This window comes from Lucilia sericata, unplaced genomic scaffold (genome assembly GCF_015586225.1).
Source record: "Lucilia sericata isolate MDLA Ls3-8-SP2 unplaced genomic scaffold, ASM1558622v1 Contig000049F_arrow, whole genome shotgun sequence".
Classification (NCBI taxonomy): domain Eukaryota; kingdom Metazoa; phylum Arthropoda; class Insecta; order Diptera; family Calliphoridae; genus Lucilia; species Lucilia sericata.
The window spans coordinates 730,163-744,042 of record NW_023994086.1 but is presented as its reverse complement, the minus strand read 5'-3'; the positions used below and the strand labels follow the sequence as shown (position 1 = coordinate 744,042).

The window sequence follows — 13,880 nt, the reverse complement described above, 5'->3', positions numbered from 1 at the left end:
TCGCTCGATTTTTCGAGGCGGGGATGCCCTGTCGCCATTTATTCGGAAAATGGGACAAATTTCATTGGAGCTAGTAAGCTGTTGAAGAAAGAGCGACAGGAATTCATCAGGCAATTGAAAGGTTCCGTTATATCTACCAACAGTTTTCAGAATTTGACGTGGCATTTTATACCCCCAGGTGCACCACACATGGGCGGTTTATGGGAGGCAGGAGTTAAAAGTTTTAAAGCTCATTTGAAGAAAATAAATACCCTAAAATATACATTTGAAGAGCTATCTACACTCCAGAATAGAAGGATGCCTAAACTCGAGACCCTTAAGCCCGTCAAGTGAAAACCCACAAGATCTCAACCCGTTAACCCCTGGACACTTTTTAATTGGCTCACCCATACTTACCCCTGCAGAACCAGACACAAGCAGTGATAATATAACCCTGGCAAGCATAATGCAAAAACTAAAGATACAACATCACAACTTTTGTAAAAGATGGAAAGATGAATATCTTAAAGTGCTCCATAGAAGATATAAGTGGAAAACCCCTAACCGAGAAGTTGAAATAGGTGATATTGTAGTAATTAAAAAAAAGACAATTTAGCACCCAACGAATTGTTACTTGGACTTGTGAACAAAACTTACCCTGGTTCTGATGGTAGAAGTAGAGTAGTTGATTTACAAACTTCAACTGGAACTGTAACACGACCAATTACTAAAATTGTTGTTTTACCCGCTAATTAGTCTAATACTTTCACTCAAACCCTAACCCAATATAACAATATCCTTAATTATTTCAACTAACCCATATACTAACCCAATATATTATGAATCATATTTAACACTTCACCCTAACACACTAATTCATTCATAATATTTCATAAACCATCTTTTATTTTCATACAGAATGGCACCCAATAACAAACGAGGATCTAACTTTGGTCGCTCTGGTCGCCGTAATGCGCATCACCACAAAGGAAGCCGAAGCCATCATAACCCCAAAAGGACAACAAAATATTATGATCATAGGCTAATAAACTGCCATAAATTCAATAAAATGAATTTGGCAAAAAAATATAAAACTGCGGTCTACCTACACTACTGTGTAAATTGTTTGGCAAGAAACCACTTAATTTGAAACTGCCCTAGTAAGGCTCGTTTCCAACAATGTGGTAGCAAGCATCACTCCACACTACATGGTCCAAATAGGATATTAAACATTTGACCTACGACCGTTCCCCTCCACCAACTCCAGCACCAAGGACTCCACCCACACCAGCTCCACGACGATCATTAGACATCGTTAAAGTTACAACACCGGTAACAACGTCGGTGATGAAAACATTTGTTCCTACAGCAGTTGTGCAGGTAGGAAGTCGGCGGGCAATGGCCATACTAAATCCTAGCTTGACTAAGTCTAGAATAGCAGCCGTCTTTGTTAGTGAGAGTTCCCTAGCTCCCTTCAAAATCGACAAAGTGGTATTTGTGAAGGTGGTAATTGAACCAAATTATTCCTCCAGCCCACAGTGGGGCAGAATGGAATTTTTTTGGAAATAAATCTGGCATTTCTAAACGGCTGATCCGATCGGGATAAAATTTGGCGTGAGCGTAGCCAAGGAGTATTCGAGTTTAAGTTTTGAAGATGAACCCTGCAGATGCCCCAGGGACGGCGCTGTGGCGGCTCAAAGTGGGGTACCTACGACATGTAAAATTTTTAAACTCGTGCCATTTTTTTGTTTTTCACCCAAATACAAAGATTTTTATATTTTGTGAAAGCGCTCGACGAGATCTTGAAAAAACTTGCTTGGACATACTACTTATCTCTTATAATATCCGAGTTATAGGCATTTAAAAATTTAGTGATACAAAATTTACCATACCTTGGTCCGCCTTTTTTAGAATACCGGGCGTAATTTTGGACCAAATGAACTCAATTTTCTCCTGTTGTTAGACAACAAAATTTCCAATAATATACAAAAAATTTCAGATCAATATCGTTTACAGATCCAAAAATATACGTTTTTTAATTTAAAAATTCAAAAAATTTTAGATTTTTGGCGTTTTTTTGCCAAAAATGTGTCTTAACTCTTTTATTAATAAAATAAAATTTTCTTTAAGAACATATAACAATTTTATAGTTTTCTAAAAGGTATCTTTACGCAGAACGCTTTGGCGTAAAAAACTTGTCCTATTTTTTGAAAATGTTGCCACTGCGTCCTTCCGAATATGACCTATTTTTTATCAAAACTTCAAATTTGGGCGACATGTTCTAAAATCCCAAAGCTGGGATCAGAAAACTGAAAGCAGTTTTGGAAACCTCAATATGTTTTCTATTTACTCCAAAAGTATTTTCCCAGCCCTGAAAGAAATGTGGACCCTATGGGCAAAAAAGTAAAAAATCCCATTTTTGGGATTTTCATTCCTATTTTTGGGAATTGCGGGATGCCCTTTGACCTTTTCAATTTTTTTTTTGCATTTTCTTATTTGAAATGACAAATTTAACAAGCGTTGAAAATTTCATTGAGTTTTGTTCATAAATAAAGATTTTGTCATATATTACATATTTGTTTAATTTCTAAAACTATGATTTATATCAAAATTTTAATAGGATCGCAGATAGCTACAACAATTTAGTCCATATTTATCCCTTAATATCATTTTTTAGTTAGATATGGAAATTCTCGACCCTTTACAAAAAATTTCAGGCCAATATCTCAATTACATTCAAAAATATGTTCATTTAAACCTGTGTCCTTTAATTTCATCTTTTTCATATTTTTAGTATTAAGTATGACAGAACATACATTTGGTGTTGAATAAAATATTTGGACAATTTTTAAAAATTATTTAGTTAATTATTTTATTATAATATTGTATATACAATAAAAAAATTATAATTTTATTATGAGCCACGCACAACAACACCTAAATCACCCCACACAAATTACCTTTCCCGCCCACCGAAATATAAAACACAATTTAATACAATATCATCAGTTAGTATAATAGCTTTTTTTATTTGAACTGTTTATCTTAAACATAATACAATTAATTCTTACAACCTACTTATATAGTTAATTCCTAACACTACTTATTTTCTATAAAATAATCTGTCATATCGGTATACATATCCAGAAGGTAATATAAGTCCTTTAAATCTTCCTTGTTTTGAGATGATAGAGTTTCATAACAAATCCATCTTTTTCGCATAGTTGAAAGAACAGGATCAGAAGATAGAAGTAAACTATTAAAAATATCTTCATTCTGTGATTGCCTGGAGCATTTTCTTGAGCTGAATAGTTGAACATGCTTAAAATCTCGATTCCTCGCTTCCTGGGCTTCTTCTGTTAACTCTCCAAGTGGAAGAATATTCGATTCAATTATTATTTGACCATGACACAATACTTTGTGTACTATTGGTGTTAGTTCCCTCCATGGATACAGAGATACAAGTAATTTAGAAATTTCAGATGTGTATTCCCCAAATCGATTTCCATTAATTTTATGTTTACTATTCAGTGCCATTAAAATAGTGTTAACTCTTCAAAGCAACTCCTTGTCGATTCCAGTTATTTTTGAAGTAATTTCAAAATCACGAAAAAACCTTCTCGCCGTATTACCGTCATTTGTACTACCGCAACTTGAAAGTGGTTTGTCGATGTTTAATCCCATCTGAACTTTAAATTCTTCTTGGATTCTGCTTTTTTCCGCAGCTCTCAGTTCTTTCAATTCTTCATTATTTTTTGTTGATTTAGTAGGATAGTTTGTTTTTTGTCCTGGATCGCCTTGTATGATGGTAATATATTGTGTCCTTTTTCATGCAGAGCTTTCCTTAATATTTAGTACTTATTTCGACTGAGACCCAGTTCCAACATAAGCGCTATTGCTTCCTCTTCAGTAAAATTTGATTATGATGTTGGAGTTGGTATACTTTCCACAATTCGCTTAAGTCGTTTTGGTGATGCATTAGGAAGAATAGTTGCAATATGTACGACATCCATAGGTTGGTTTTCCTTTTTCAGCATTTCGTTAAATGTATCAGCAATATCCTCACTTGAGATTCAAAAAAGTTTTTGTGTGACCCTCTTTTTTTTGACCTTGAACATAAGTCTTCGTATGACTTGCAAGGCGCTCCTGTTGATGTGTTGTAAGTTGAGATTTCCGTAGTAGTTTCCATCCAACTACAAAATTTTAATCGAAATTTCTCTTGATTTCCATCCACAGACTTACTTTTTACATCAAAAAGTTTTCAATTTTTGATATGCCTGTTTTGTCTACTTTTCTACTATATGTAGTTTTTATATAATTTGAAATGTCTTCAATTCTTTCTGGCCCTTTTGAAGATATACTCCATAAAACGGAACACAACTCTTCGTACTTTAATGTAATCTTCATTGTAGATTTATTAAATATGGTACTTAAAATCTGAGAAGTTTACTTATATACCAATTCTTGTCATTTCCGATACAGGTATTCCAAAGTAAAAAATTACGAATTGTCTACCTATTAACATTTAGGACTATATTACTATAACCTGTAATTCAGTCATTGATATTCTTATTAGTGAATGAATCGAAATTATCATTACCTGTATATTTTTACCTACATGATCATAAACGAAACAGAACGAAATGATCTGTCGAAAAAATTTAGGTAAAAAATAGTTATAAATTTTTGAAAATTTAAGCATAATAGACCCTTTCAATTATAAGGATAAGCAAACAAATAGAAAATAGGAAAATATAAGATTTAAATATGTTCTGTCATACTTAATACTAAAATATGAAAAAGATGAAATTAAAGGACACAGGTTTAAATGAACATATTTTTGAATGTAATTGAGATATTGGCTTGAAATTTTTTGTAAAGGGTCGAGAATTTCCATATCTAACTAAAAAATGATATTAAGGGATAAATATGGACTAAATTGTTGTAGCTATCTGCGATCCTATTAAAATTTTGATATAAATCATAGTTTTAGAAATTAAACAAATATGTAATATATGACAAAATCTTTATTTATGAACAAAACTCAATGAAATTTTCAACGCTTGTTAAATTTGTCATTTCAAATAAGAATATGCAAAAAAAAGTTGAAAAGGTCAAAGGGCATCCCGCAATTCCCAAAAATAGGAATGAAAATCCCAAAAATGGGATTTTTTACTTTTTTGCCCATAGGGTCCACATTTCTTTCAGGGCTGGGAAAATACTTTTGGAGTAAATAGAAAACATATTGAGGTTTCCAAAAATGCTTTCAGTTTTCTGATCCCAGCTTTGGGATTTTAGAACATGTCGCCCAAATTTGAAGTTTTGATAAAAAATAGGTCATATTCGGAAGGACGCAGTGGCAACATTTTCAAAAAATAGGACAAGTTTTTTACGCCAAAGCGTTCTGCGTAAAGATACCTTTTAGAAAACTATAAAATTGTTATATGTTCTTAAAGAAAATTTTATTTTATTAATAAAAGAGTTAAGACACATTTTTGGCAAAAAAAACGCCAAAAATCTAAAATTTTTTGAATTTTTAAATTAAAAAACGTATATTTTTGGATCTGTAAACGATATTGATCTGAAATTTTTTGTATATTATTGGAAATTTTGTTGTCTAACAACAGGAGAAAATTGAGTTCATTTGGTCCAAAATTACGCCCGGTATTCTAAAAAAGGCGGACCAAGGTATGGTAAATTTTGTATCACTAAATTTTTAAATGCCTATAACTCGGATATTATAAGAGATAAGTAGTATGTCCAAGCAAGTTTTTTCAAGATCTCGTCGAGCGCTTTCACAAAGTATAAAAATCTTTGTATTTGGGTGAAAAACAAAAAAATGGCACGAGTTTAAAAATTTTACATGTCGTAGGTACCCTACTTTGAGCCGCCACAGCGCCGTCCCTGGGGCATCTGCAGGGTTCATCTTCAAAACTTAAACTCGAATACTCCTCGGCTACGCTCACGCCAAATTTTATCCCGATCGGATCAGCCGTTTAGAAATGCCAGATTTATTTCCAAAAAATTTCCATTCTGCCCCACTGTGCAGCCTCCGATACGAGGTTTGCATGGAGGTGGTTAATGATCTGCCAAAACCCCCATATCCAAGCCCCATGGACGAAACAATTAAAAGTAAATTGTGTCGCATCGCTGGCTGACCCGGAGTTTTACTCCAACAACCCAGTCTCCATGGAAATTGGTGGAGACCTTTACACAAGCATCCTACAACCGAATGTGATTCACATTGGTTGGCTTGTCATGGGATCATCTACCCAAGAAACAACCATATAATGAAGTATTTTATATACACATTTTACCCTATTACCCCACACCCTTTTTATTGAATAAATAAAAATAATTGTTCCTTTCTCTTCACAGGCCCGGGAGGATGTTCACATCAGTGAACAATTGAACGTTACCATCCCTGATGTCCAATAACACCCACACTAAACTGCAGCCAACTTCATTCTGCATAAATGTCAACTGCAGCCCTACACTTTTTCTTCACTTAACTTCTATTCAATTTATCTGAAGAAGAACAAACAAATCTGTGCGCCTCGTTAACCCGGCAGTTTTAAAGTTAACAAGTTAGAGTGCTATATTCGGCTGAGCCAAATCTTAAATACCCTCCACCAGCTACTTTTATATTAATACTTTTTTAATTGATCAAATATTTGTAGAAATAAGTTTTCTCATGTCTTAAATAGAAAAACAGCTTAAATCTGTTACAATTCCAAAATTTATTGAACATTACATTTTCTTTTATATTTTTATAGCGCCCTAAAATATGCTCTAACGATATTTAATAATGTACATGTATGCATGTGTGTGAAAGATTTAAGGACTTTCAAAATACATATATATAATTTTGTTCTACACAAATTGATAATGCAACTAGTTAAATACGGTTAAAGTGCTTTTAGGGGCAGGACCAATTATAGACCGACCGTAAAAAATACTTTAAGCAAAATTTCTGTACATAAAAGCTATATTTTAGTAAAATGTTGTATCTATATCGTAATTTAGTAATAAGTAATGTGTGCTTTCGACAACACCTCCTCTTTGTGCATACCAAATTTCATTAAAATCGGATTAACCGTTTAGAAGTTACCGAATTATTTCCCTCTTTTTTTTTTTCCTATACCACTGTGTAATGTGCATGTATGCATGTGTGTGAAAGATTTAAGGATTTTCAAAATACATATATATAATTTTGTTCTACACAAATTTTTTTAGGGGCAGGACCTAGTATGGGAGATATGACCAATTATAGACCGATCGTAAAATATTCTTTAAGCGAAATTTCTGTACATAAAAACTATATTTCAGTCAAATTTTGTATCTATATCGTAATTTAGTAATAAGTAATGTGTGTTCAAGTGATTTTCTGAAGGGACACTTGCATGGGACCGACCGCACCCATGTTATAGATCGATCATGAAAAAATCTTGAAATATAATTTTTGTATACCAAACTAATATTTGTGCCAAATTTGTAAGGAACCTCCGGTTATTCCGGGTTTGAAGCTGGGGTAGTGCTCAGTCTAGTCCAGGATTCCTTTACATAAAATTTTAATACACGCTTTCAAATGTTCTTTTTTTTTCTCTCGAGCTTTATTACTTTTATGCTTATATATATTTGTTTTTTTTCTTTGCAAGTATTTTTAATACTTATATCACTTAACACGAACTTGTCTCGCTGGCCGGGTTGTGAACGTGTGACGCGTGTCGGTGTCCCTCCAATCCTGCCCTCTAACTCCTACCTTTGGGAATATCTAGAATGTAAATTCCAGAGATTATCTCTTGTTCCTAACTCTTCCGAGTGTAAACTTCCAGGAAGATTTCTATCGCTTTTGCCCTGAGCCAGTGCTTGCCTACGGTTTTTCTTCTAGAATGTAATTCTAGAGTTCTCTCTTGACCCTAATTTTCCCGAGTGTAAACTTCCAGGGAAAATGTCTATCACCTCTGCCCTAATCTTCCTCTAGCAGATGTAAATCCGTTAAAGGTTTTTGTTTGTCCACTGATTGTAAACCAGAGACCTAATCTTAGCCTTACTGTGTTTCTTGCTAACCTAGCACTGCCCACTGTAGTTTTCTTACCGACACACACGTCTTAGCTGTTCACCTGTTACACCGCAAAAGAGACTGACTGTTCGTTTACATCCTCTTTTATAGTCCTCAGTAACTACAACTCCTGTAGTTTTGTAGTGATGCTCCTCTCATAGGTTTGAACCGTTAACGGTTTTACAGCTTATTCTCCCCATCTGACTGTCCTCTCACTCTCTCAGGTTGGATATCCTCTTGTTCCCTCTTGCGGAATATATTTCTTCTCTCTTGCTGAATTCCTCTCTTGCTGAATATCTTTCTTCTCTCTGGCTGAATATCCTTCTCTTTCTCTCTGGCTGAATTCTCTTTGGCTGAATCCTTCTCTCTATGTCACTGTTCTGTTACTCTGTTGGGCTGAATTGATCGTTCTATCTGAAAAGAAACAAACACACATTGGCGGATGTAATCCGCCCCCCTTTGATGGATGTAATCCATTGCCCACCAAGTCAAACACTGATCAAATAGACATTTTATGTATTTATTTCAAAAACTACAATAAAAGAAATTGTGGGGTTCAAAATGGCAACATTTTGGGTCCTTACACTCCCTTCTTTCTTCCCGGTAGACAACGGACGGTAACATTCCCAGACGCCGAGACACGTATTCGATACGACTTTCCCCTTACGTCCCGTCGGAAACACACTTTTTTCCGTTTTTCTACCGCTGCAGCGATTTCTATCATAATCTCCGCCGGTAGTTGCTGCTCCCCGTCAACCTCGAGCGGGAAATCCGGTTCTGCACTGACTGGTGGGGATGGGGACGTTCGGGGAGGCGTGACTGGGGAACCATTGGGTTGTGCCATTGCCTGGTGGAATGCCTCTTCAAGGCTTCCCAGACTTATGTCGCCTAGGGAAAGCGCATCCTCCTCAAAGCCGCTTAAGCGAAGCTCGTCACCGTCGTTGGATTAATCGGGGTCTCCTCTGCCGTGGGTACAATTTGTCGAGCCCTATCATCTCTTCGATGAGCCTGTCGAGTGTCACGGTGATCATGACTTACCTCGGGATGGTGTGTTCGTATTACCTCGAAATCTTCGGCCATCTGAATCAGCTCTTCTAGGGACTGAAAATCTTTCCTTCTTATGTACATTTGATAGTCCACAAGGCAATTCCTAAATAATCTATCCACCTGCTGTTCGTGTGTGTATCCCGCGTGTCTCATCATGTTTTGTAATACGATGACAAAGTCTTTAAAGGTTTCTCGTGGTTTTTGCTGTCTTCGGCGAATTTCGTCGTCAAGCCCTTCAAAATATCGGGGTGGCAGGAAAAACTTCAGAAAGTCATCCTTAAAGCTTCTCCATGTGTTCCACTGATGGTTATTGTTTCTGAACCACAGCAGCGCCGCTTCTTTAAGCAATTCTGGCATTGTCCGGGGTAGCATATTTTTGTCCAGACCATAGACCTCCGCGAGTTCTTCTACTCGCTCAACAAAAGCAATGGGATCTTTTCCGCCCTCATAGCGAAACGACCATTTCCTGACTATGTCGATCACGGTTGAGTAGTGTGGACTTTGCTGAGGTGGACTCGTAGCCGATTGCGAACTCCGTTCATTGTGTGGTGATGGGCACAACAGGTGGCCTGAGGCTGATTGCTGTCCCATTCTTGTTGCCATATGTGACACTGTTGGCACGTCTAGTTGTGTGGACATACCTGGGGTTGTGGGTGTTTGGCACCGGCCGTGCTTGTTTTCTAGCTCCTCTAGCCTGGTGAGGACCTTTTCCTTGTGTTCACCGGATATAAATGTGGCAAACCTCTTCCTCATTTCTTCTACGGTACCACTGGCATCTAGATCGAATTCTTCCAGATATTGCACCAATTCATCCTTTCGTAGGGTATATGCCCAGGACGTACGCACCATGATTTCTTGTCTCTTCTTTTATTACCTTTTTGTGTGTTGATCAAAAGGGTCCCTGCTCGGGCGCCAATTTAAGGAACCTCCGGTTATTCCGGGTTTGAAGCTGGGGTAGTGCTCAGTCTAGTCCAGGATTCCTTTACATAAAATTTTAATACACGCTTTCAAATGTTCTTTTTTTTTCTCTCGAGCTTTATTACTTTTATGCTTATATATATTTGTTTTTTTTTCTTTGCAAGTATTTTTAATACTTATATCACTTAACACGAACTTGTCCCGCTGGCCGGGTTGTGAACGTGTGACGCGTGTCGGTGTCCCTCCAATCCTGCCCTCTAACTCCTACCTTTGGGAATATCTAGAATGTAAATTCCAGAGATTATCTCTTGTTCCTAACTCTTCCGAGTGTAAACTTCCAGGAAGATTTCTATCGCTTTTGCCCTGAGCCAGTGCTTGCCTACGGTTTTTCTTCTAGAATGTAATTCTAGAGTTCTCTCTTGACCCTAATTTTCCCGAGTGTAAACTTCCAGGGAAAATGTCTATCACCTCTGCCCTAATCTTCCTCTAGCAGATGTAAATCCGTTAAAGGTTTTTGTTTGTCCACTGATTGTAAACCAGAGACCTAATCTTAGCCTTACTGTGTTTCTTGCTAACCTAGCACTGCCCACTGTAGTTTTCTTACCGACACACACGTCTTAGCTGTTCACCTGTTACACCGCAAAAGAGACTGACTGTTCGTTTACATCCTCTTTTATAGTCCTCAGTAACTACAACTCCTGTAGTTTTGTAGTGATGCTCCTCTCATAGGTTTGAACCGTTAACGGTTTTACAGCTTATTCTCCCCATCTGACTGTCCTCTCACTCTCTCAGGTTGGATATCCTCTTGTTCCCTCTTGCGGAATATATTTCTTCTCTCTTGCTGAATTCCTCTCTTGCTGAATATCTTTCTTCTCTCTGGCTGAATATCCTTCTCTTTCTCTCTGGCTGAATTCTCTTTGGCTGAATCCTTCTCTCTATGTCACTGTTCTGTTACTCTGTTGGGCTGAATTGATCGTTCTATCTGAAAAGAAACAAACACACATTGGCGGATGTAATCCGCCCCCCTTTGATGGATGTAATCCATTGCCCACCAAGTCAAACACTGATCAAATAGACATTTTATGTATTTATTTCAAAAACTACAATAAAAGAAATTGTGGGGTTCAAAATGGCAACATTTTGGGTCCTTACAAATTTTGTATCAATAGCTTTATTTGGTAATGAGTAATGTGCGTTTAAGAGATTTTCGTAAAAGGACCTTGTATGGGAGCTAGGACCAATTATGTATATAAAGACAAAATTTCAAAATTCTGTATCTATATCATTATTTGGCAATGAATATTGTGCATTTAAGTGATTTTCGGGAGGTGACCTTGTATGGGAGCTGCGACCAATTATGGACCGATCGGAAAAAAATTGCATACAAATATTTCTGTATATGAGATATCTTAATTTAGTAATGAGTTATGTGCGTTTAAGTAATTTTCGGGAAGGGACCTTGTATGGGAGCTATGACCAATTATGGACCGATCGGAAAAATATTTCATAGTAATATTTCTGTATACGAGAGCAATACTAGTTCCAAATTTTATATGGATATCTTAATTTAGTAATGAGTTATGTGCTTTTAAGTGATTTTCGGGAGGGGACCCAGTATGGGAGCTATGACCAATTATGGACCGATCGGAAAAAACTTTCACAATAATATTTTTGTGCATATGAACAATACTTATTCCAAATTTTATATGGATATCTTAATTTAGTAATGAGTTATGCGCGTTTAAGTGATTTTCGGGAGGGGACCTTGTATGGGAGCTATGTCCAATTATGGACCGATCCAAAAAATGTTTTCTCCCAATGAATTCTATTGACATAAGAATTTAATTTGTAAAATTTTGTGAAGATATCAACATTCTAACGGAAGTTATTAACAAAAAACTCATTTTCCGGGAATATGTACTTTTGTATGGGAGGTATATGAAATTATGGACCGATTCTGGCAATTTTCAGCAGGAATCAATACCTTGTGTAGAAACAAACGTATGATGACTTTCATGAAATTATCTTGCATAGTTTTCGAGAAAATTACATCAGAATGTGTAAAAAATGCTTATTTTTTTCGGAGTTGTTTTAAATTTTGATTCATAACTTTTCCCGATGTGAACCGATTTTGCTCATTTTCAATACCAAACTGTACCGGATAATAGTGAATATTTTGGGTGAATTTTGTTAAATTATATTGCTTCGTTTTAACGTGAGCGTGTTTTAGACAGACAGACGGACATAGCTAAATCGACTCAGAATTTCATAAGGACCCAGAATATATATATACTTTGTTGGGTCTCAGATGAATATTTCTTGGTGTTACACACGGAATGACAAAGTTATATATACCCTCTATCATCACTGATGGTGGTGGAGGGTATAAAAATAATATTTTCAATAGAAAATTTAAAACCGCAAATTTAAAGTAAAGTGTGTCATTAAAAATAAACTATAAGAAATTGAAAATCCAAAATTAAAACTGGAAACTAAATATTTATTTGAATTTATAAAATAAATCTAAAACCCTAAACCTAAAAGCAAATTAAAATATTAAAACTTATATACTAATAAAAATAGAAATCACAGAAAAGCGTATCACAGTTTTGTTAATTAAATTATTTACCCTATAATAAATAAATATTAAAATCTAAATAAATAAATATTAAAACTTAACCCTATATATATAATAAATACTTACCACTACATTGCACATAAAATCTAACCTAAAATTTTGTGAATTATATACTTATCCTATATATAATATAATTACACTATATACTTACCCAAAGTTCAATAAATATATATATATATATATATATATATATATATATATATATATAGATATCTATATATATATATATATATATATATATATATATATATATATATATATATATATATATATATATATATATATATATATATATATATATATATATACATATATATATATATATATATATATATATATATGGTTTATAACGTTTAAGAAAATATCCCAAGCCTTTCTTATTTACCCTTCGTCTAATTCCCGCGTAAGTACTCATCTACCCATCTCCCTATAATTGGGCATAGATCCCATATAAGGTCCATTTCCGATAACCACGTAAACGCACATATTTCGTAACTGAATGAAAATATCGGTATAATATTAGTCATGAATGTGTTTATAGTAGATATGAAACACCCTGCGAAATGTTTTCCGGATCTGTCCATAATTAGTCACAGCTCCCAAATAAGGACCACTTCCGAAAATCGCTTAAATGCATATATACAATTAAGAAATAAAGATATTTTAAAACAAGAAAGAAATTATAGTCGGTCGAGGCCGACCATATAATACCCTACACCTGTTACAAAAATATAATGTGATTTAGTTTTCATAATAGAGCATTTAGTTGAATTGTACCTTGCCTCAGATATACTTAAGCCGTTTATTGTTGAATAAAATTGTGGACATTTAAGTCAAATTTTGAAGGGGGTTTTGTATAGGGGCTATGGTCAAATGAGACCCTATAATTATAAAATTCACGAGAGTCATCGAGGCTTGTATAGAACTTGGTTTTGCAGCTTTTTGTCGAGATACGAGTATATTGAACATAATTATGAACTTAAAAGCTCTATTCGTCGGGTTCAATTGTAAGGGGGCTAGGTAAAATAATGAACCAATGTTAATCAATTTCAATAGGCTTCGTCTCCGGTACCATAGAAGATGATGTGCCAAATTTCATCGAATTATCTTCAAAATTGAGACCTGAAGTTTGATTACAAGCTTTAAAAGCCCTATTTAGGGGTACAGTTGTATGGGGGCTAGGTGAAATAATGGACCGATCTAACCATTTTCAATAGGCTTCGTCTCCTGTACCAT

At 35.2% G+C, this 13,880-nt stretch overlaps 1 protein-coding gene across 1 annotated transcript; it reads right to left on the bottom strand.

Annotated features, from left to right (window-relative positions):
- Positions 1 to 8,959: 8,959 nt before the first annotated feature.
- Positions 8,960 to 10,315, bottom strand: LOC119615959. The gene has a single exon (XM_037972018.1). The coding sequence runs from the start codon at positions 9,935 to 9,937 to the stop codon at positions 8,960 to 8,962; it is 978 nt and encodes a 325-aa protein (XP_037827946.1). The 5' UTR covers positions 9,938 to 10,315.
- Between the last annotated feature and the right edge of the window lie 3,565 nt (positions 10,316 to 13,880).

Coding starts and splice junctions, on each gene's coding strand:
- LOC119615959 (XM_037972018.1), bottom strand. CDS start 9,937: ATGGTGCGTACGTCCTGGGCATATACCCTACGAAAGGATGAATTGGTG.